At 40.4% G+C, this 21,652-nt stretch overlaps 1 protein-coding gene and 1 long non-coding RNA gene across 4 annotated transcripts in view; one reads left to right on the top strand and one right to left on the bottom strand.

Annotated features, from left to right (window-relative positions):
* The first annotated feature begins 3,253 nt into the window (after window positions 1-3,253).
* LOC111272449 (uncharacterized) overlaps window positions 3,254-21,652 on the top strand; it is a 33,774-nt gene continuing 15,375 nt past the window's right edge. The window contains exon 1 of one of the 2 annotated variants that reach the window (XR_015315733.1): window positions 3,254-3,444. This is a non-coding gene — a long non-coding RNA (uncharacterized LOC111272449). Of the gene's footprint in view, window positions 3,445-5,090; window positions 5,239-21,652 lie in introns of those variants that run through there. The other variant, XR_015315732.1, reaches the window with a different exon arrangement.
* On the bottom strand, window positions 8,808-21,561 carry LOC147751862 (myosin heavy chain, muscle-like). 2 transcript variants are annotated; one of them, XM_086973280.1, is made up of 12 exons: window positions 21,160-21,561; window positions 20,598-20,754; window positions 19,457-19,484; window positions 16,652-18,089; window positions 16,206-16,411; window positions 15,982-16,105; window positions 15,179-15,315; window positions 14,361-14,488; window positions 12,148-13,243; window positions 11,857-11,935; window positions 10,087-11,574; window positions 8,808-9,863 (listed from the first exon to the last, which is right to left on the bottom strand). In XM_086973280.1, the coding sequence occupies exons 1-12, from the start codon at window positions 21,487-21,489 to the stop codon at window positions 9,285-9,287; spliced, it is 5,790 nt and encodes a 1,929-aa protein (XP_086829406.1). In that variant the 5' UTR covers window positions 21,490-21,561; the 3' UTR covers window positions 8,808-9,284. The 2 variants fall into 2 exon arrangements, with proteins under 2 accessions (XP_086829406.1, XP_086829407.1); XM_086973281.1 differs by lacking the exon at window positions 15,982-16,105 and adding an exon at window positions 15,828-15,945 and having other exon boundaries at window positions 21,160-21,558.

Here is a 21,652-nt window from a genome sequence, read left to right as displayed (position 1 = left end):
TAGGTTGCTTTCCATTTGATGTGTTTATCTCTGCTTGTGGTTCATTGAGTTTTTGCTATTGTTCTGGCCTGTAGTAGTTGTAGTGTTCCTCTGTAGTTTTAGGGCACGCCCGACGTTTAGCCTGGTTCGCTGGCATCGGTAGAACGCGCGGCTTAGGAGTGTATTCTCGTATCGACCCACAGTGCCTTCGCCTACCATAGTCGCCTGTTACTGCTACTGCTGTTCCTCCCTTGGCTGTCTAACTGAGTGACTCCTGTTGTTTGTTGCAGACAAGAGCTGAGTTGTGTCCTGCTTGGTTCTACCACCGACATTTCAAAAAGTAAAAACAACATCACCAGCAATCTCATCTCCTATTTCTTCGTCAAGTATTGCCACCATCGTCACGCAATAAGCAGCCGTTCCACTACCACTGCCATGAACGGTCACCAGTAGTAAATCGCTAGCTGAAAAGGCAATCATAGCCGGGCCTGCAAGTGTATTTAGGAAGTCAGGAAGGGTCCGTGTCCGAGCAAGTCGGAGAAGTCAGGTTAGGGAAACCGGACTATATGTGTTTCTATTTTGGGGCAGTGATAGGCCATGAGAACCTGTGACGGAAAGCCGACACAGGCTGCGCGGAGCAGTCGCAGCGAAGGGCCAAACCCTTGGAAGTCATCTATAGCTGGTCTTAAGCGAAGCTATTTGTGTCGCCCTTTCCTGAGTGTGGAGTAGAGTGTATGGAGGCGGTGGCGACGAAGGCGGTGGGCATAGGTACAGGTTCTCGCTAATGGTGTTACACGCGGTCATGTGTTCTTTACCCAGCAGCCTAATGGATGTCGCCGTTATAACTACTGCTTCGAGCAGGGTTTCACTCCCGGGTAGTACTTGGCTTACTGTTTCACCAGCGCGGTTTGGCTTTTTGTCTAGCCTGTGCTGGCGCTCATGTATCTCTCAGCCTAGGAGATCCTTGTCTCGGTAGCCCGTTCTGCAATCTAGAGACTAATGCTGACGACGACGGCTTTACGACCGATGTCTTTTTCCTCTATGGTGTACCAGTCAGTTGAGGAAAGCCACCACACCAAAGCACACACGCGTTTTGCACGAAAATGTCTCCTTCAGCCAGTAGCCTTCTACGCGCTGACTAGGTCCAGCAAACATCCGACCCTATAGCCTGCCTATCGCTTACTTGCTAGACCTGTGTGCAGCTCTGTGACTGCACACGTCTGCATCTTCGATGACTTTACATCCTTCTGCTTTACTTTCGGAAGGAGTACCGGGTGTAGGTCTTGTCGCGGCGGGTTACGAACGCCACATATAAACACGCATACCTAACAGACAAACAGCGAGCTGGAAGGAAAGAATCAACATGACAAAGGAAAGCTAAAATTAGGAAAAAGCTTGAAAGTGAATATGGCTCTCTCCATGAGTAGCCCAACAAAATACAGCGCAACTCCTTTGACCAGTGCATTTTGTCAAGGATGTGAGCGACGCGTTAGCAATGCCATCATCGTCGGCAGCAAGAAGCACTAAAGATGTCGTGATGCAACGGTTGAATATATCCGCTGTATTCTGACTACAGGCAGACGTTTCTCTGTTTTTATATTGTAATCCTTGTTTCATCATTAATGGTGTAATACCTAATCTTGGTGCAGTTGATGCCTAGAGGCAGAAAAGAAATCAATATTTGTGTAAATGACTAAATTTGAAGGAAAGCTCCGAAACTTAAGTGTAGTTCACAAAAAAGCGACAATATTTCCAATTCAAGTTGAACTTAGCTTTTGCAACAATTTTGTCATTTTATTGTAGACTCATATCGGACAGCTGAGTATATCAATTCAAAACTATTCGGTATTTTTTATCTGAGAGCTTAACTGATAAAGTAAGCGTAGATAATGTGGCAGCTGAAAAAAGAAAAAGACAGATTTTTCCCATAGGTACCGTATTTCTCTATCTAATCTGATAGGGCTGGTAAGCTCTGGTAGATAGGTCGATTTCGGCGTGTCTTGAATAGTGATACAAGTGCGAGTATTATGCATAGGTAAAACATGAGCTGGGGACAGCATTATGTGGATAGGCACATAGATCCTTATTTGTTTTTTCTATTTGCTTTTGTTTATTTGTTTTGTTTATTCTTCTCAATGTAATCCGCATATCACTGCAATATTGCTACAGTCAAAATACTGCATCTATACAAAAGGTATATGATTATTTATAAAAAAAATAAATTCATTTATTTTATTTACAAATTTAAGAAGTTTACCTCCTTTTATAGGTTTTCCTCCAAAAAAGAGTATTATTTTGAACATTATAAAATATTTTAGTAATAATATCTGTATAAGAAGCTATATTTATATTAATTATTTTAGCTATAGTTTATTTTCTAAAGTAATTAATTATATGGTTAGAGAAAAAAAACTTTAGGATTAATATAGTATTATTATTAATCATACCTTTGTTTTGAATACTTACTTCAATTTGTTAATTAAAGCTTCAAGTTCAAGTTAATTAAAGCTATGTATTTTTTAATCTTAATAATGGTAAATTTACACAATTATATAATGCGATAAATGTTTTCTTGTAATCATGAAGATATTGGTGCAATTTATTTTATTTTTAGAATCTGATCTGGTACAGCTTTATTAATAATATTGATCCGTATTGAATTAGGTCAACCGGGACCTTTTATTGCTGATGATCAAATATATAATACTATTGCTACATCTCTATTCGTATATGATTTTTTTTATAGCTATAATTTGTGGATTCGGAAATTGATTCATTCTTTTGATAATTTCTGAAACTCTGGTTTGATTTATATGAGGCGAACATCGCAAGTGATTTCGTTGATTAAATAGTAACAAGCTAATGTGCCAATAAGAATAGTAATTCTAATTAATGTAATTAAATTTTATAATAAATAATATAAAGGAGTTTAAATGGCCACACATATCCGTTGAGTTGCGGAACACGAACTCCGTCGTTCTTCCAGAATCGGATAAGGAGCTCTCTGGCATATGTTCAGCCCACAATAGTCCCATACCTGTCGAGTTTTACGTCTGGTGTCACCATGGGACATTTCATCAGAAGGCTGGCTCCCACAATGAGATGAAATGGGTCTATGCCCTGGCTTAAATCTACACGGCCGCGTGTTTCGAAGAGCAGCATGCCCGCTCCCACACCCTTTCGTCCTCGATGGCCGATTGCTATCAAAGTAGATTTACAATAGCGATTATTTTTACCTGTACACATTTATAGCAGTCATATTCATACCGTTTACGTCACTGCACTGTGTACTGGGTTGAAGTCACTTGGTAGCGCGCTAATAGTAGAAATGACCGAGTGTGTCACAAACATCTATACAAAAACACTACTATACCGTTTAGAAATAGCTATGGATAGAAGATATCTGAAAACATCTGTGGAGAAACTGTTCTCGATCGAGTGTCGCTAGATCTACCGAACTTAAGGGTAAGTATTTTTGCTTTTGCTAGTAAAATTGTTTCCGAATCGCTCAACGTAATTGGAACGTCGGCAATTACTTGGACGAAAATGGCTTGAGTGCTAATTTAAAGCTCAAACAAGTTATGAATAATCGGAATAAAATAAATATGCCATTTTTTTTGCCCTCAAAGAGATGTCAAGCAATTGATAGTCAGATGCTTCGTTGCAAACGGAGGCTAACAGACTATAGTCGGCAAAATAGAATTTCAAGATAGACCTTCTACACCAGGGTTTCTTGAACAATTCCTTCAACAACAACAACAGTAAACTTAGTTGTTGATGTAAGCGTCAGGCTGAAATTACCTCTAACTGGTAATATAGTGGTTTCGCTTTGATTTTTCCATTTCTTGGTCTGAAATTGATTGATTGATTGATTTATCGTGAGTTATTGATCTAAGTTACATACCATCTCTACTGTAGATAGGGCTTATGTATGACATTTATGGCCAGGCTATATTATTGAGTCATGTAAAATGGCCTAGTTGTTATGTCATCGCTCCTCATACATACCAAGTCTGAACAGGTAAATTAGATCGATATTGCCTAAGTCTATATTTTTTTGGCGCCAGGGAAATTTTAAGGGTTCAAACTCAAATATGTTTTTTATGTTACTACAGAAGCTCTGAGGCAGATTTGGTAAATAAAAGAATGATACGGCCAAACAATTTCGACAAAATGTCGGCTTTTCATTGAAATCTCATCAAACATTGCACAAAACTACTATTCGAATTATTTTGATTAGATGACAACGCTGCCAAAACGATAGGGTAACATGGTACCCATGGTAACATCAACGTGTTTCATTACAACGCTTTTTTGCCTATTTTCCTAATTTTATATGGATTTTAAGGTTCATATCAGTTATACACTAACAAATTCTAACTTCGATTTTAAATGTAACCATACTAATCACAGTATATTTTATCAGTCGTTGATATTAAATGTTTTTTTTTTTTTTTTGCTTGAATTGTATAGACAACAAATGTATTTCTTAGTTTATTCGTAGCATTTTAATTATACTCAGGATAAATATAATACTCATTCAACAAACTAACTCAATTGCTTCAGCTTAAAGGCCGAGTAAGTCGTTGTCGGTCGCAGATAGATTGTGTCGCTTCAGGTAAGCAAAAATTCCCACGAGACATACAATAGTTGACCGGAGGCACGTCACCATTGCTTTCTCTCTGACAGCCTTCCGTCCTAATCGACCTTGCAAGGAAACGCCGCACTGTTCTGGTTTGCGATGGTAAGCAGAGCTTGCCTTTTTCCCCATTACTGCTGCATCGGCTTAAATATTACTCCATCAATGCATAGCAAGCCACCCAAACTATCTATGAATGTTCGCACGCACAACCATGTATGCTATCTCAAAGGCTAGCGTGCCGTTGCCCCTACCACTAATCGTGCTTTAGAAGAAGTGAGTTAAGTACGTTGACAAACGTAGCGACGACCGTTCTGAATAACTAGATAGAACCAGATTGTGTAGATATAGCAAGATGTCATAGACATAATCCACCTCTTGAAGGCGATAGTTTCCACGTAGGCTTATACGATAGTATTCGGTATATTTCGCCAAGGAGAACTCTTTATCTGGACAGGTAACGTATATCTTGATAGATACAATATTTTTAAGTGCTTAAATACAAAACATTTCTTTCCTTACTGAATGTCAGCCGTATCTTTTACGACGTAGCCTGGTACGGTTACTTAGTGGTTCCTCAAAGGCCAGGAGTTCAATACAAGACATTTGTACGGATAAAGGTTTGCCAGGTTTTTTGTTTTTCCAGTTGCTCACATTTTCACTAAAGCGTAGAAATCTGTTTAGGTTAAGACTTAAGCCTAACCCATTTCCTATGTTTCCAAGTTTAGTAAGTAAACAGGTTACCCCTGTACTGTCATAAAAAAAGTAGTTTCGACACAGGAGCGATGAGGATATGGTAAGCTTTCTGTAAAAACCCGAAAGAAATGTTTACTAGATAGTTATTGCTCATATCATAACTACGACATAAATAAGAAACCGGTTGTCGTCATGGAGGTAGTCAAAAACAGGATAACAAGCATCGGAATCCCTATTGCTAACTTTTTACTAATTAAAACATAAGTTAGCTTCTGTGGACTGTGTCGACATATCTGGGTTTCTAGACTACTGCGTAACTAACTTTTTGTCTACTTTTTGTTTAAACTATTTGACTAATACAGAGAACAGTTATACACTTTTAGAGTAACTTAAGCTTAATTGAAAACAGTCATCTGACCTACAAGGTGATACGTTTAGTTTTTCGAGATAAAACGTGCGCTCGTTTTCGAGCAAATTGGTAGCTGACAAATTATATGGCCAGTTTAGAAGCGCACTATTTCCCAATCTTGGACATGGACGGCCCGGTATCAAAATCAAACTTACAATTACGGGCTCTTTTAACGGTCAACCTTTAGAGTGGATTTTCAGCAGACATTCAACGATGTTTGCACATTATTTAAGTTTCTAGTTAGTTAATATTTATTAAGTGTAAATATTGTCATTTTACTTGTTCACAAGTGCGCATATAAAATACGTGTATTCATAAAATGTTCTCTGGGATTTAAGACAACTATATGGTTTGCAAAACTAAGAGCTGAACGTTAATATAATCCTTAAAATTACGAAGGATACAAGTTAAGCCGTTTACTTATTCAATGGGAGTCAAAATTGTGTTATTATGCATATTTCTCTTGAGTCAATATGTTTTTCACCTGACAATACGTAAATGAAGTCATTTGCGGTGTAGACATCATTCGTGACCTCTAGTTTTCTGCGCCTTCATATGTTCCAAACAATGGTATATTGACAGGTAATAATAATACTAATAAACAAAATACATACACAGCTAGTTAACTGCTATGTTATTTTATTTACGAATAAATAAAGGTCAGATCAGTGTAGAATTTTAAAAAAAGTGCTTAATAAATGCGTTTGGCCCAGCAGTTAAACCTATTTGAACTCCATATTGCCGTTTCCCTTAGAGAATGTCACCGATTGAGTGTCAGTGTTCAGTGAAATCTTTCTTTCGTCAAAATGACAGTCGCTAAGCCGCTTCAGCAATCGGCCAACATGAAGTGCAAAAGTCTGTCCCTAGATCTTCTGTTTCAAGTTTATCTTCTTGAAGAAAGCTATGTTCGCCTCCATTGAAGCAGCTTCGAAGATTATTATTATTAAACAGTTATGTGCCATACAGTTTATATATATAATCAAATTTTAATAATTATATTGAAAATGTCAAATTCAAGGTTCCACTGCATATAAAAGAAAAACCTGTTTACGGTAAAAGAAAATAACTTCTAGCCGGCTCTAGCCTGTGACTGCTATTCAACTACAATGCTACTCTTTGCTTTAAATTTACGATTTACTTCTCATATCTATGCTTACCTTGCTGATGTAACAGCGTAGTAGGTGAAGCCAGTTTAAGGCTCTTAACTTAAAGTAAAAAACTAGGCGCGTCATTACGTTACTCATAACATTTATATTAGGTAGTATAAATCTATATACTTGAACACCCAATTTATTAAAATATATTGCAGCTCCACAATGAACTTACGTGGCCCCTATATTTGGGGAAAAAATTGCGAATTAGCCAATATATTATCATCAGTGGGATAAAACCCCTTATATTGTGAAATTAGTACTTTATTATATGGCTTTGGCTTCCTTGCAATCACAAATTATGAAAGAAATCCGTAAAAATAGCAGGTCTTGTTAGATCAGCCACTACCTAAAGGAAGATCGTCTGCAGATTAACTATAACTTGAGACATAACTCATTCAGCTTGTGCTAAAATATACTAATTTTCGGAGAAATTCAGTAATTGTTCAGCTTCTTAACAGTTTATAAACATCATGGTACCTTTGAAAGTACAACAATCTTGGTGATATTTTTTTATAAATTTAGTTTATTGTTCTTGAGTAGTTACCTGTTTCACTCTTATACTTTAACTTTTATATTCGCTTTCATTGTTTTTATACGTTTAACCAGTTCATTGATTCATTTTTATTGTCTTTATCTGGCAGTAATTCAAACTGTCACAACTAGCGCATGCTTTTAGTGTCAGACAAGACGATGTTGCTTTATGTCGACCTGTCAGACGAGAACGGTCTCACGCAGATTCAGCATCTTCGTTTAGAGCACACCCCATACTTCTACTTACCTGCGGTTCAAACAAACAAAGAAGGTACTTCCTAGCATAGTCGTGTTGTTCCCGTTGATTCGTACGACAAAACTAGCTCGTTGTTCTATTAGCAAGCCCTTATCGGACTATTTCCCTATATATAGAATTGTTCTCGTGCACTGAAGCTACCTTGCGATTCTATAGTCGGCGAAACAGGATGAATCATATCTCTCTCTCTCATCGACGTGCTCATGGCTATTTCCGATTTTTCCCCCTTGCGAGCCCTCGGCGAGCATGAAGCCGATTAGATGGCCGACGGTAACGGATGTGGTGCGAGAGGGAGCATTATGTTTCCGCAAATAAGTATCGTTACTACGAGGAATCCCTTTTCCCATCTCACTCATATGAACTGGCCGGAAGCATGAATGCCCTTCTTAAGTGTCACTAAGCACGAGGCACCATTCACTGTCCTCTGGTGGATATATTTTGCTGGGTGTAGTTCTACCATGCCGCTCATCATGTGTCGTTCACTACTGCGTACGAACCCTAATGGCAAGATGTAAGAGGGGCATGGAAAGCGACCTGTGCTATAGATTTCGGTTGCAGCTGTGTGATTTAGAGAGGCAGTCAGACATCCAGATTTTAGTACTTATATTACAAAAACTCTTTTCATATGACAGTTACTCAAAGATAAATAGCCTTTTTCAAAGAAAAAGCATTTCTACAACCACACGACAATACATATACTTAACAGCATATTAATTTAACAAATCAAATAAAAGCTTCTGTACTGTAGCAGACTTTTGAATAAGGCCCGAGTGGAAACTATTTAATGAATTATTTACATTTTTTTGCTCTAAGATGTTAGCATAGAAAACCAATTAAAAGCGTTTTAGCTTACAAAAGCTAATGCGGAACAGCAGCTAGTGAATCTAAAGGTAATCGACAGCCTGTCGAATATTTTTATCTGCATCTATTGTACATGTGCATTTTTAAGCCGGAAAACCTGTCCTTAATGTAGACATATATCAACTAGAAAGACTCCTCTCCACTGTATTGCTAATTATCTTACCAACTAATTAACAGTGACGCCAGAAAGATTTAGAAATTTACCATCCAAAGCCGGTTCAAATTTCGAAATGTGGCCTACGTAGAATAACAAAAGTATCCTAAATAAAAAGTTCCGAAACATTTAGTTCTGCTTCCATTTATTAATTGGTTATTCGTTATTGCGCCTTCGAGAGACGAGTAATGAAATCCATTCCATATTACAATAGAGGCGGACGGGTCAAGCCATCGATTGTGTGTTTTTCCTAAGCAACTGCCATAGTGAATACATTAGTATTCAACGAAAAAGTATAGCTGATCGAATTATTGATCTACAGTCTATTTATTTTTCTTGTTTCTACTTACGTACTTCAAAATGCCGCGTGCCAACCTCCCTGTCACTTCTTGCCCAAGCTCCTCTTTTGATACAATGCGCCAGTATATGATAATATATAGTGTCTTTTACCTTAATTTCGATCATCTTCTGCAGCTATTTTAGAAACAATCGAATCGGGTATCTGTATTAGCTTCCGTGTTTAGTATTACATCATCTGCTTTTGCAAACATATTTGAAGCAATACACTTACATATCCATTATCGTGCATCTAAGCAGACTTTTGTCTACAAGGGTGTTCCACTACGGATTTTGGAGCGCAATTTCTGAATCTGTTGCTCAGCTGAGCGAACACGCTCGTCAGCATCTTCAAGCTCTTGTTGGGCTTTCTTGAACTTGGCAAGGTTCATCGAAGCGATTTCCTCGGAATCTTCCAGCTGTTTTCTGTAAGTTGAGACCTTATTTTGTAGCTGGTCAACGAGTTCATGCATGCGATCGAAGTTCTTTTTCTCCTCCTCAGCCTGGAACTGCAGCTCTTTAATTCTCCTTTCGGCTTTCTTCGAACTCCTTGCATGCTCAGCTCCTTTGCGAATCTCGTTTTCAAGTTCATGCTCGAGGTCTTTGCATTTGCTCTCAAGTTTGACAATGTATTTCCTGCCACCCTTTATCGAGTCCTTTTCGGCCTCCTCTAAACGGGCTTGCATATCCTTCATCTGAGCCTCCATAGTTTTCTTGGACTTTTCAGCATTTGTGGCGACATCGGCATGGGCGCGAAGCTCATCGGCCAGACGGGCAGCGTCGACCATTGCTTTCTTGGCACGCTCCTCCGACGCTTTGCACTCATTGATCATTTCATCCAGATCGTTCTGAAGCAGAAGATAGATGAAAAGGAACAGATTTGGCTATTGGATCCTTTCTATATTCGCACAGCAAAGAAAGTGTTCGTTAAGAATATTCATAATAGAAAAAAAAAACATCAGTTTTATAAATTCGGAAAAAATATAAACTAAAATTACATTGGCCTTTTCTCTATCGACATGGACTAATATTGTTGGGTAAATTGATTTATAATTGATTCTGTTATCTTACCTGAAGTGCAGCCATCTCTCCCTCAAGCTTCTTCTTAGCAATAACCAAAGAAGAGTGGTTGCCGGTAAGGTCACCACAGGCTTCTTTCAATTCGTACAGCTCATTCTCAGCAGCGCGACGGGCGCGGTCGGCATTCTCCACCAGAGTCTTGGCCTCCTCAACAGTTCCGTGTAGTTGGTTTGCGCGGCGCTCGGCATCGACGTACTTGTCACGGATTTCGCTGTTGTTTCGTTGTTCATCCTCCAATTGGCCCTGCAGCTCCCGAATTTGCTGTTGGTATTTTTTGGCGTTCTTCTCAGCTTCAACCTTGGAACGGTTGGCGCCATCGAGAGCGATTTCGAGCTCATTGATGTCCGATTCCAGCTTTTTCTTAACACGCATAGCCTCGCCCTTTGCTTTGCTTTCAGCCTCAAGCGAAGCCTGGATCGAGTCTATAGCGCGCTGGTGGTTCTTGCGAGTGTTTTCAAACTCTTCCTCCTTCTCATGGATGCGACGCTCAATCTCCTGTCGCACTTGGCTAAGTTCAAGCTGAGCGCGGAGCACTTTGTTTTCCTCTTGTTCTAATGCGGCCTCAGCCTCTTCGAGAACGTGTTGGAGCTCCTCCTTCTCCCTCTCGAGCCTCTTACGGTTCTTCTCGACCTCATGAGATGAGCGACCTCCCTCGCCTAGCTGATTAACGACCTCTTTGAGTTCATCCTGGAGATTCTTGTTCTCCTTCTTTAGAGTCTCACAGTGCTCGTGGGCTTCATCGCACTGAGCACGCAACTTGAATACTTCTGTCGAGAAATTTCTCGCTTCCCTCTTCGAGTCTTCCAGTTCGGCAGCAAGGCTATCAGTTTTTGACTTCCATTCGGCAATGACGCGGTCGAATGACTTTTGCTTTTTGTCGAGCTGCTGGGCGAGCTGTTGGGCTCGGTCAACTTCAGCTTGCATATCATCGACCTCACCTTGCAGGTGGTTCTTGGTCTTCTCGAGATTAGCGACCTTCTGGTTTAAAGATTCGACATTTTCTTCAGCGTGGCTCAGTTTAGCTTGAAGTTTCCTTTTGCCTTCCTCAAGTTCCTCGAGGCGAAGCAGACCTTCGGACTCGTACTTGCCACGCCACAGTTGAGCATCGGCGTTAGCCTTGGATAGCTGGCGCTGTAAATCGGCTTTCGCTTCTTCAGCTTCATCGACAGCATCTCGCAACACCTGTAAGTCACGTTCCATGTTACGATATTTACTCATGATCCCATTGCGGTCCTTGGCCTCTTCATCGGCTGAGCGTTTCGCTTCCTCCGCTTGGTTAGCCAGGGCAGCCTTTTGTTTGTTCAGTTGGTTGATCTGGCTTTCGGCCTCCTCCAATTGGCGCTGCAGCTCGGTGTTCTCAATGTTCAACTTCTTCTTCTGAGAATCGAAGTCATTGAGGCTGCGATTTGCCTCGTCCAGACGGAATTGAAGGTCATGTACCTGCTGCTCCATCATCTTGGTTTGCCTATCAGCGTTTGACTGAAATGACACCTTTTTCGTTACTGTGTGCTTTGCTTGTGTGATCCCTTTACGTATACAGACATATTGCCAACAATGCAAATTTGCGTTATTTGCAATTATTATTGATTTCTTATGTATATTGCTCATATGGAGCTGAATATAGTACTCGAAACAGGTTCCACAGGTGAAAAATATATATTGCTCCTGCAAACTTATTTTAAAAAAAGTAAATTAAATACGAATTATAGTTAAAAACTATTTATATATTTGGCAGAAGAATTGTGCTTAAGTGTGCTATACCTGTTTGTGGCTGACGTGATCCAAAGAGCTCTGCAGGTCGTTTACTTGGGACTTGAAGTTCATGGCGTCCTTTTCAGCTCTGCGATAAGAAGAAATTTTAGATGTTAGATTTTCTTTAGACTGCTGTCAAAATACGCATCTTAGCACACTTAACGTGAGGCACTTTCAAATTTAAATATCATGAAAACACATTACATCCACATCTGAGTGCACGCCATATACAAATTATATCAATAAAGAAAGATTTTTGTAATAATAAAACATGAGTTTCAAGTTATGTATGTATCTTACTTGGATTTGGCTTTCGTGAGGTTGTCAATGGCTTCCGTCATCTCTTGGACTATCTGATTATTCTTAGCCCTGAGGGCATTTGCCACTTGTTCACCCTGGCTTTTAGCCTCATCCAGTTCTTGGCGCAGTTTGGCCATTTCTGCCTCACGGCGTTTGTTCATTTCCACCTGTGCAGATGTAGCTCCGCCGGACTCTTCAAGTCGTTCAGACAACTGCTCGATTTCGCGAGACAGCTCTTGGCGGGCGCGCTCAGCGCGGGTACGGGCCTGACGCTCGGCTTCAAGCTCATCTTCAAGATCAGTGACACGCTGTTGAAGTTCCTTGATTTGTTTCTGTAATTTGGCAATAAGAGACTGCTCCTCTTCTAGTTTCGTTTGCACTGCAGCCATCTCCTTATCCTTGCGCTGTACAGCAGCTTCCAAATCCTTCTTCGCCCGATCGAGGTCGGCGACAGCTTCCTGAGCCAATTTAAGGTCACCCTCAATTTTCCTTTTGGACTTCTCGAGATCAGCACGAGACTTCTTCTCGCGCTCCAGAGAATCCTCAAGTTCATCAATCGACTGCTCCAGCTTAGTCTTCACCTTGTTTAGGTGGTTGATTTTGTCCTCTGCGGCACTGAGGTCCTCAGAGGTCTTACCATTCTGCTCCTGTAGTTGTTTCTTCTCTTTGTTTATCTTGGCAACTATTTCCTCCTGGCGTTTGATTTCATCGTTAAGGGAGCGAATCTGGTGATCCTTAGTTTGCTTGTCTTGCTCTGCCTTTTGCAAATTCATGCTGAGCTCTTCAATCTCCTTCTTGCAGCCTTGAATGTCACTTTCCAGTTTTTTCTTTGTCTGATTCAGTTTCTGGGCAGTACCTTCTTCTTGGGACAGACGTTCCTCGAAATCTTTGATTTGTCTCTCAAGTTCCTTCTTCTGCGCGGCACTTTTGCTGAGCTGTTGCTCAAGATCGCCGGCTCCACCCTTGGCACTTTCAAGCTGCATGTACAAGTCGTTTTTCTCCTGAAGTAATTTAGTGTTTTGTTCCTCCAGTTCCTTACGCAGTTTCTCTTCCTTGGCCAGTTTTTCGGATTCCTCCTTTAGCTTATCCTCAAGAGCTGTCATGACAAACGCTCAAGTATTTAGTATATAGGAAAGAAAATGAATAAGATGAAAATATTATAAAATAGATTCTTCTGCAAGTTTCATTTAACGTAAACTTGAATAGCAATTCACCAAAAAATGCTTACCACCCCATATCATCATTATATTTCAGCATTTTATAGTAAACATTTCAAGCTCATACCAGATGTTTTCTATGAGTCTAGAGTGTATCTAACATGAAATATCATCTTAGAGGTACAGATGCTTCCTCTCTAGCCTTTATTGATTTTGAAATGTGGGACTCAAACGCCATATCTAGAAATGAATTCTAAAGACCCCCCATAGAATCATGTAGCATCCAAATACTTCGCCACAGTCATATCTGCTTACCTACTAGATATTTATTGGATACAATATATTGAACTTATGAATGTGCTTTAAGGTGATTTCATTAAATTTAATGAATTTGCGGTTCTGCGAAATCTTATATGTTTATATACTTTAACCCGTTAAATGCATCTGAAATGATCAATTTCTCTTTTTTTTTTTTCTAACGATTGTTTTGCTTTTTATAATATTGCCAACGAATCATCTGTTTTTAAAACAGTTTTTTTTTTCTATACATTTTTTTAGCCCAGTAACTATGACATTTTCGATTTGCATGTGTGTTTTATGCTAGTGTATACGCTGACAATTAGCTATATCCTGAGCGTACAAATGATCCTTTGTGATCAGATTTGCAACGGGTAATAAGAATTGACGGGTCAATTTCACAGAACTTTATGGATAATCTCTAAGGGTAGTATTAGAATGTAAGGAATAACATTTCATTCATCCTACGACAAAAATAGTTGGGTCATACACACGCTGTACACGTATGTGTAATTACATAACACTAATCTTGGAATTTATCACGCGATATTTAATGGAACGCGCGAGTAAGATAGAACGTGGGGTTGCGGGATCAGAACCTGAGGAACTTAAGCCAAATCCAGTTTTAATGATAATTATTATCTAATTTCAGATCGGCATTGCGGGCAGAAGGGGTATTAGAAAATGTCTTTTCTACCTAAACCAGTAAAATGAATGCATAGAGAAGATGAAATAAATAAAATCTAGAATTCTGCTGACCTTTAAGCTCATCCTCAGCCTTAACCATGGTGAGCATAGGCTTGACTTTAGTGAAGAGCTTCCACCAGGCCCAGTTGCGCATTTGAGAAAACTGCCGAAGGTTGCGCTGAAGAACCTTTAGAGCCACGCTGCAAAGAGATGAACATGTTAGTAAAGATGCTTGAGGACTTGAAAATAATCAAGGGAAGTCGACGTACGGCATAAACAGCTCATAATATGCGATAATAACTAAGCAGCTCGAAGAAGGCAACTATGAATTGTCTGAAATTTTTTAAACATTACTACTATGCCAACCAATTATGTGCTTAAAATGTTTTTGATAAAATACAATGTAACATATAATAGTTATTTACGTTTCATTAATTTCTATACTAATTCCTATATATTTTTCAATGATTATACACTATAAAACAACGTGAAGCCAAAAAAGAAGTTCGCGTCAAGATTTTACCGAAGTAATAGGCATTTTGTCCTGTTTGTTTGGGTTTGTGCCTGTGTCAGAAATCTAAATCAACACCCATGTTTCTTCCATGAAAGTATAAATCCTCCTTTATTTATAGGTTCACCACAATCCACCAGCAAGTTTTTACCGCAACAAATGACTGTAATCTAGACACTGCTAATCCCGATCTTGTACGCATGCGTTACGAAGAAGAGCTTAAATTGATTTTAATTCATCTACTGTAAAAATTATTCAACGGCAACCGAAAGCACCGACAGGGTACAAGAAGTTTACAATGAAGATCCAGTCAGTACTAATAATACACTATGCTACGGAAAAAAAACGGGACGTGCTAATAGGTCTTTTAGATACTCACCGCTGTTCCTTCAGCTTCTCGAAGTGCTTTTTACAGAGATACCAACGGCAGGCCGACTGAATCATGGTCATGATCTTGGCCAGACGTTCGTCGCGCATTTCCTCAAGCCGACCCAGAACACCGGCACGGAAGAATATCTAATATCAATAGTATAGAATGTTAACGCTATAAACATGCAATCATAACCGCCACTTATGAAAGCAGCTAATTCTGTATCTTTCCAATAACGTAAGTCTTGCTCAAGGCAGCTTTTCAACTGAATTTAAACATTCGGTTAGCATTTATTGTACGAACAAACTACAACATACATTGACTGGCCCAGAGATTAACTTCACTAAGAGCATTATATGAACTCCGGCTTGAACGCAGGCACTCCTTCGAACTGCCCGATGTCGAAACCAGCACCCTAGCATGTTACCAGGAACATGGCAAGTATGACGTCGGCAGATAAAGTGAATTTACCGCGGTACAGCTTAGCACAGCTTCGGTTAACACATAACATAAATATTGCGCCATACGGGGAACAGATAATCAGGTCGCTTAAGATGTGGGTTCAATTATGGTTTGAGCGACAGAAAAGCAGCCGACGGAAACCGTAAAAGACATGTCGAACATACAACGCAGATGCCGTAGCTGAACGGCGCTCTACCTTTGTGACACCGAAGCGGTGTTCATCCCTATCGAGCCCAATAGCGCTAATAACAGCAGCCGTAGCGTCGTTAGGCTTGGCGTGCTTTGTAGCTTCCTGAGCAGCGAGGATCGCGTAGCTGGGAAGGTAAAAATACTGTTAGATAATATCGCACCTTGGTCAGTCCAATGCGGTATTCGTCCTTGTCGAGGCCAGTGTTGCTAATCAGCAAGCTTCCAGCCTCCTTAGGCTCTCCAGCAAAGTCCTTAGGAACAGCGTTGGGCGCAAGAATCGTGTAACTGCGATATAGCGCAATTGTTAGTAAGCTATATGGGACAGAACAACGCAAAAACATTATAATCCGATTCCATTTGTCTCGTCCTATAGCAGTAAACTTACCGCTGACGGAAGTCAGGATACACCATCCTATTAGGGAAGCCTTTACGGCAAATACGGATACCTTCGAGCACACCGTTACAAGTCAGCTGGTGCATGACAAGGTGGGCGTCAATGACACGGGGCTTCTTCAACTCGTTGGGGATGATGCAACGCACAAAATGGGGGTGAGTCGAGTGCAGGGTGTGCATCAGCTTATTCAGTTGTTCCTGTGTTCGAAGCCATTCAAAACGAATAATAATTTGGTGTGCGCCAAATATACATTTATAAACTTCTCAATATATCATCGCATTTTATTAATGAAGTAAGTCTATGAAACTATTGCCGGTAGAGTTATTTCGATACGTTGCATAATAGTGTTCTTGTATATAAAGGAAGATCCAGGAATCGATATCTTGGGGTTTATTTATTAGGAGTAATAACACGATTAGGCATAATGATGTACGTACCCTATAAAGACCGGACACCGTCTGGAAGCCGGAACCTTTCTTGCGGCCACCGCCCTTGCCGCCGCCCTCAGCCTTGGCATCGCCACCGAGTCCGGGATGGTCTTCAAAGATAGTCTGTAAGAGAGCCAAGTTGCCCTTTTTGAATTGATCCACGACGCAATCGTTGAGGGGATCCTTGTTTTTCTCGAGCCAGCCAGTGATAGAATAGGATACAGTACCAGCATAGTGGGCGATAGCAAAGTGGGCAGGGCCAATTTCCTTGCTCTTCGGTGGCTTGGGTTTCTGGAACGGAGCCGATTTTCCGAGATGCTGGCTGTTCAGTTTATCCTCAAAGGTCTTATCAGTAGCTTTGGGGAACATGGACTCCTCTTCAAGGATGGACAAAATACCCATGGGCTTTTCAATCAGCTCGATGCAGGCCTGCAAATCAAGACCGAAATCGATAAAAACCCAATCAATTCCTTCTCTCTTGTATTCTTCTTGCTCCAGTACGAACATGTGGTGGTTGAAGAACTGTTGCAGTTTCTCATTGGTGAAGTTGATGCAGAGCTGCTCGAAGCCGTTGTAGTCAAAGATCTCAAAACCGGCAATGTCAAGTACACCGATGAAGTGTTTACGAGCCTGCTTGGTATCAAGAGTATCGTTACACTTCTTGACGAGGAATTTGAATAGACGATCGAACATGGCCTTAGATAGGGCGCCGATAGCAGACATGACCTGGTTCTGGCTCTGACCCTTGGTCACAAACTCGGTACCGACCTTAATTCTGGGCTTCAAAAGGTTTTTGTACAAGTCAGCTCCAACGAGACCCAAAAGCGCAGCCACTTTTTCGCCTTGTTCGGTACCATCGGCTTCGGCCTGCTCTTCGCGAGGCCTTTGCTTGAACTTCATTGTACCGAAATGCATGACAGCGGCTGTGATGCGGTACACGCCATCCTTCTCCTCTGGCGAGAAGCCTAAAATATTAAAGGCCTCATCGGTGTAGCCCATTTCTTCTCCATCATCGACTCCAGGAATCTCCAGTTTGCCCTGAGCTACATAATAGTAGTCCTTTATGTTGTCACTTAATTGGAGCTTTTTCTTCATGTCAGGGATCTTGCCAGACATCAGTTGGTAGAAGATATGGTAAGAACGCTCAAGTGGCTGCTGAGAGATCACACGAGCTTTTTCCAGCAGGTACGTCTCAATATCGCAACCTGCCAGTTTCCCGGTAGGGCCAAAATGAATACGGATGAATTTACCAAATCGGGAAGAGTTATCATTACGGGTGGTTTTAGCGTTACCAAATGACTCAAGCACAGGGTTGGTTTGCACAATCTGATCTTCGAGCGACGGCTTGTTGGAGTCCGCATCTGCTTTCTTCTCACTTTTACCGACATTGGCAAAGTACGAGATCACTTTCTTCGTATTCTCGGTTTTTCCGGCTCCGGACTCACCGCTGTGAAGCAATTTTCCAAATGATGAAATGTAAGTTTTACTTCAACCATATTCTCCAAGCGTGCTTTCCATCTACATCTGAAATGACGGTCCCTAAAAGCTAGTCACGTAACCTGTGCAGTTACTCTGAATTTTCAACGAACGAGTAATTTCTAACGTCACCACCAATTTCATTCTCTGGTGGAGGAAAGAAAAGGCGGCAACAGTTCATACAACATGCGAGCAGCATATAGCGATTCAAATAATTTTCGTTTACGCGAACAAACTATCGGTAAAAGCTAAACACCATGTGAGATACCAATACAATGGATGAATGTTAACAGAAAATGTTAAGCCTTTGGCTTCCCGCCAAAATATAAGCAATCTAGGAAGATGATTTCGAAGTAAATCGTAAGCTTGAAGCTGTAAAATACAGGGTAGCATAACATAACAACAATATATAGCTTTTTATCGGCTTTTGCCTTCGTAAGTGCAATAGAATTTTGTCAAACGTCTCGAATCGCAATGCTATATATTCCTGATAAGCCTATTTCGTTACATCGCATTGGAAGGGTGGCTAGGTATAGATAGTTCGCGAGCTATCTCAGTATTAAATTAGACTGTCTTCGTTGAGGAACACTGGGAAAAGCAATATTCTTAAACATTTCACAAATAACAAATAAGAATCCAATCATTTTCAGCATCCCGTCACAAATCTAGGTATTTATAGTAAGGAAAGGAAAATATGAAAAAAGAAAAAAAAACAGTCGAATAACTTAACGTGTTTGATTACCTGTTTGCACAGTATAAAATTCTAATTTTCATCCTATCCATCTATATGTCACACTATTTATGATCTAACAACTGTTACGCTTATACTTTTCAACTATTGGTACGTGTATTTGCATTTTATATCTTCGGTATAATTCGTAAAAACAACAACCGTTGCCTATTATTATTTGTGCAGTTTTTTGCAGTCTTGCGAACTTACTTGCAACGATTTTTCCCGAAAACGTCGTCTCGAAAATAAAATACCTCAAACTACACAGTTTATATTGTGTAATCGGGCCAATTAATGTTAATAATAATACAATACTGTTATTAGTAAGTTTTTCGGTTTAAAAATGGCTTCGTCTTGGGCGAAGGTAAGCAAGTGTAAGATACTTTTTACCGGTTATTGGCTTATATATCAAATACTAATTGTTTGTTATTGATATCCTGTTATTATCGACCTTAAAACGAAAGTGCTGCGAATTTTTCGTCATTCAGTTACCGCGGAATTAAAAGGATCTAGAGCAATGCCTACTTTCAATTAGATTTCCAAAGACACATTTTGAAAACCTAAGCCAAAACTACTATATATCACCTAAATATTAATCAAGTACTTACGTAATCAGCATGGACTGATCTTCGTTATCTGGAAAATAAATCAAAATTTAGTAAGAAAGGTTAATAGCACAAATGTTGTTTGCCGTTTGGTTAGACGTAACGGTGTCCTAGCATCAGAGGTAGTAAGGGTTTGTTTGCTTCAATTGCCCTTATAAAATAGGCAATCGCCATCCGATGCTCTGAGTGGCCCTGCGCGGAGATTTATGAACATATCATCTAATAATAACGTCGTACTTCAACAGCTCTCGAAAAACAACGGCGGTCATAAGGGTGGAGATTAGATCTTAATCAGTATCTACCGCCCGCACCACTCGCTTCAGGTGGCTTACTTCTATTTTAAATGACGGTAGCACCGACAAAGCTCAGTCGACCTGTAATTTGTACTGGTAGTGAATCTGTACAGTCCACGTCCAGACGAGCGAAGCTTACAAGAACCTGAAGGCCATCTGAGATCTTGCGCCCAATAGTCGAACGGCGTACGTTTAGGCCGAGCTTTAAAGCCAAAGAGACAGCCGAGGTTCCACCCCATGACAGGTCCTTCCAGCCATCCTTCACGATTGCTATCGTTTCTAGATTATGTTCGGCACTGTGCTTCACCGTTTATAGTCTGGCTATTGCCCACAACAGCTAAAGGCAACTACTATAACAACTGCAGAGTCGGGTTCGACTTGAGCAGAGTCCTCAATGTCACAATGCTATGGTCAGCAGAAATCGCAGCGAATTAGCGCTAAGTTATGCCTTCGAGAAACAGTTATCGAAAACTTAGAAATACAGATTAAATTGGTAGTCTATAATCTCGCAATTCTCATCGCGTTGATGATCACGCAAATGCCAAGTTCAGGATAGAAAAAATTCATTTGTGGGACGCGCACTGTGCCTATGCAAATTGCAAGCCCACTTTTTGTTGACTAGAAAATATTGGCCAAACCAACATTTCCGTTAGACTAATTGTCGACAAATTTGCTTGACAAGTCATAAAGATGATGCTTTAGTTGGTCGAAGATGAGTATTGAAAAGCCGTTCGAGGTCGAATTTGATCTGTCGGGCTATCGAACAAACGAACAAAAGCTTATATGGCTCAAACGATTCATGACTAGAGCGGTATGCACTGATGAATGATAAAATGGTGATCTCTACTCACCCGTAAGCATGTGCATATAAGCACCGTCGGAGATGGCGAACACATGGGGCGGCACCTCTGTTCTCCTCTTGCCCTTGTAGATCATAACGGCACGAGGAGTGTAAATGGGGAACCTCTTGTACGGGTTGATGGCGACACAGAAGAGACCCGAGTACGTCTGAAAACGAAAACCAATAACATCCAGCGCGTCAGCATTCACAGGCCATGTATAAGTTACAAAGTAAATAGTGATTTTGAAATGCGCTGTTAAACTCCTAATCTAGCATAAATTAGACTAAAGCAACCAATCTAAGCTATCACGAAAAATAGACAAGTTTGCCCTCTACGAGGGCCCACCAAAATCTTGGAGAGTTAAAAAAATTATCCGATAATGATAACTTGGTCTATGGATATAAAAAAACACCTTTTGCAATAAATAAAAATTGCAATAAACCCTAAAAAAATAAAATAAATAATAAATAGGAAAGGGCGCTGCAGGATCTTAAAATAAGTGTGTAGAAGCTCAGTTCTGAACAACAAGATGCTATTCAGCAGTTAGAGGAGTTCCACACTCAGTACTTACGTAGATTAGGTTGGCGTAATAACGTTCCCTTAGGTTATGCAGTACAGAAGCATCGTTAAGATAGGTCATGTTGGACATATCTTCGCATTTCTCGTACTTGGGTGGGTTGACCTGTTGGAGCTGGTCCTTTTTGAACGTCTTCTTGCCGTCAGGAGTTTCAACGACGACCTTGTCGCCTTGAGTGGACTCGATGTTACCAATCACGAAGCCCTCCTTCTCATCGGGAACCCAAGTCATCTTTTTGCCATCGTACGGTTTCGTAGCGTCCTTCCTCTTCATCTCCGCAGAGACGAAAAGGTACTCGGTAGGATCGGGATCTTGTGCCGCCATCTCGGCTACTTGGGTGTAACTTAACTATGGAGCAACGTTGTGTGACGAGAAGGGAGCTCCGTGGTTTTTCTGCAAGAATAACAACAGCACAATAGCTAACACAACAAAAGATAACAATGGAAATAAAAATAAGCGCCATAATCGGTAAATAACACAACCTTCT

Source organism: Varroa jacobsoni, unplaced genomic scaffold (genome assembly GCF_002532875.2).
Source record: "Varroa jacobsoni isolate VJ856 unplaced genomic scaffold, vjacob_1.0 contig02289, whole genome shotgun sequence".
Lineage (NCBI taxonomy): Eukaryota > Metazoa > Arthropoda > Arachnida > Mesostigmata > Varroidae > Varroa > Varroa jacobsoni.
Note: the sequence above shows the minus strand (reverse complement) of the source record. Positions and strands in the feature narration are given on the sequence as shown.

Excerpts from the sequence above, each read along its gene's own strand:
- LOC147751862 (XM_086973280.1), bottom strand. The coding sequence starts at position 21,489 with ATGGCGGCACAAGATCCCGATCCTACCGAGTACCTTTTCGTCTCTGCG. Across the intron at positions 18,090-19,456 it reads GATCAGTCCATGCTGATTAC|CGGTGAGTCCGGAGCCGGAA; the intron begins GTAAGTACTTGA and ends ATTGCTTCACAG. Across the intron at positions 15,316-15,981 it reads ACCGCATTGGACTGACCAAG|ATATTCTTCCGTGCCGGTGT; the intron begins GTGCGATATTAT and ends TATTGATATTAG.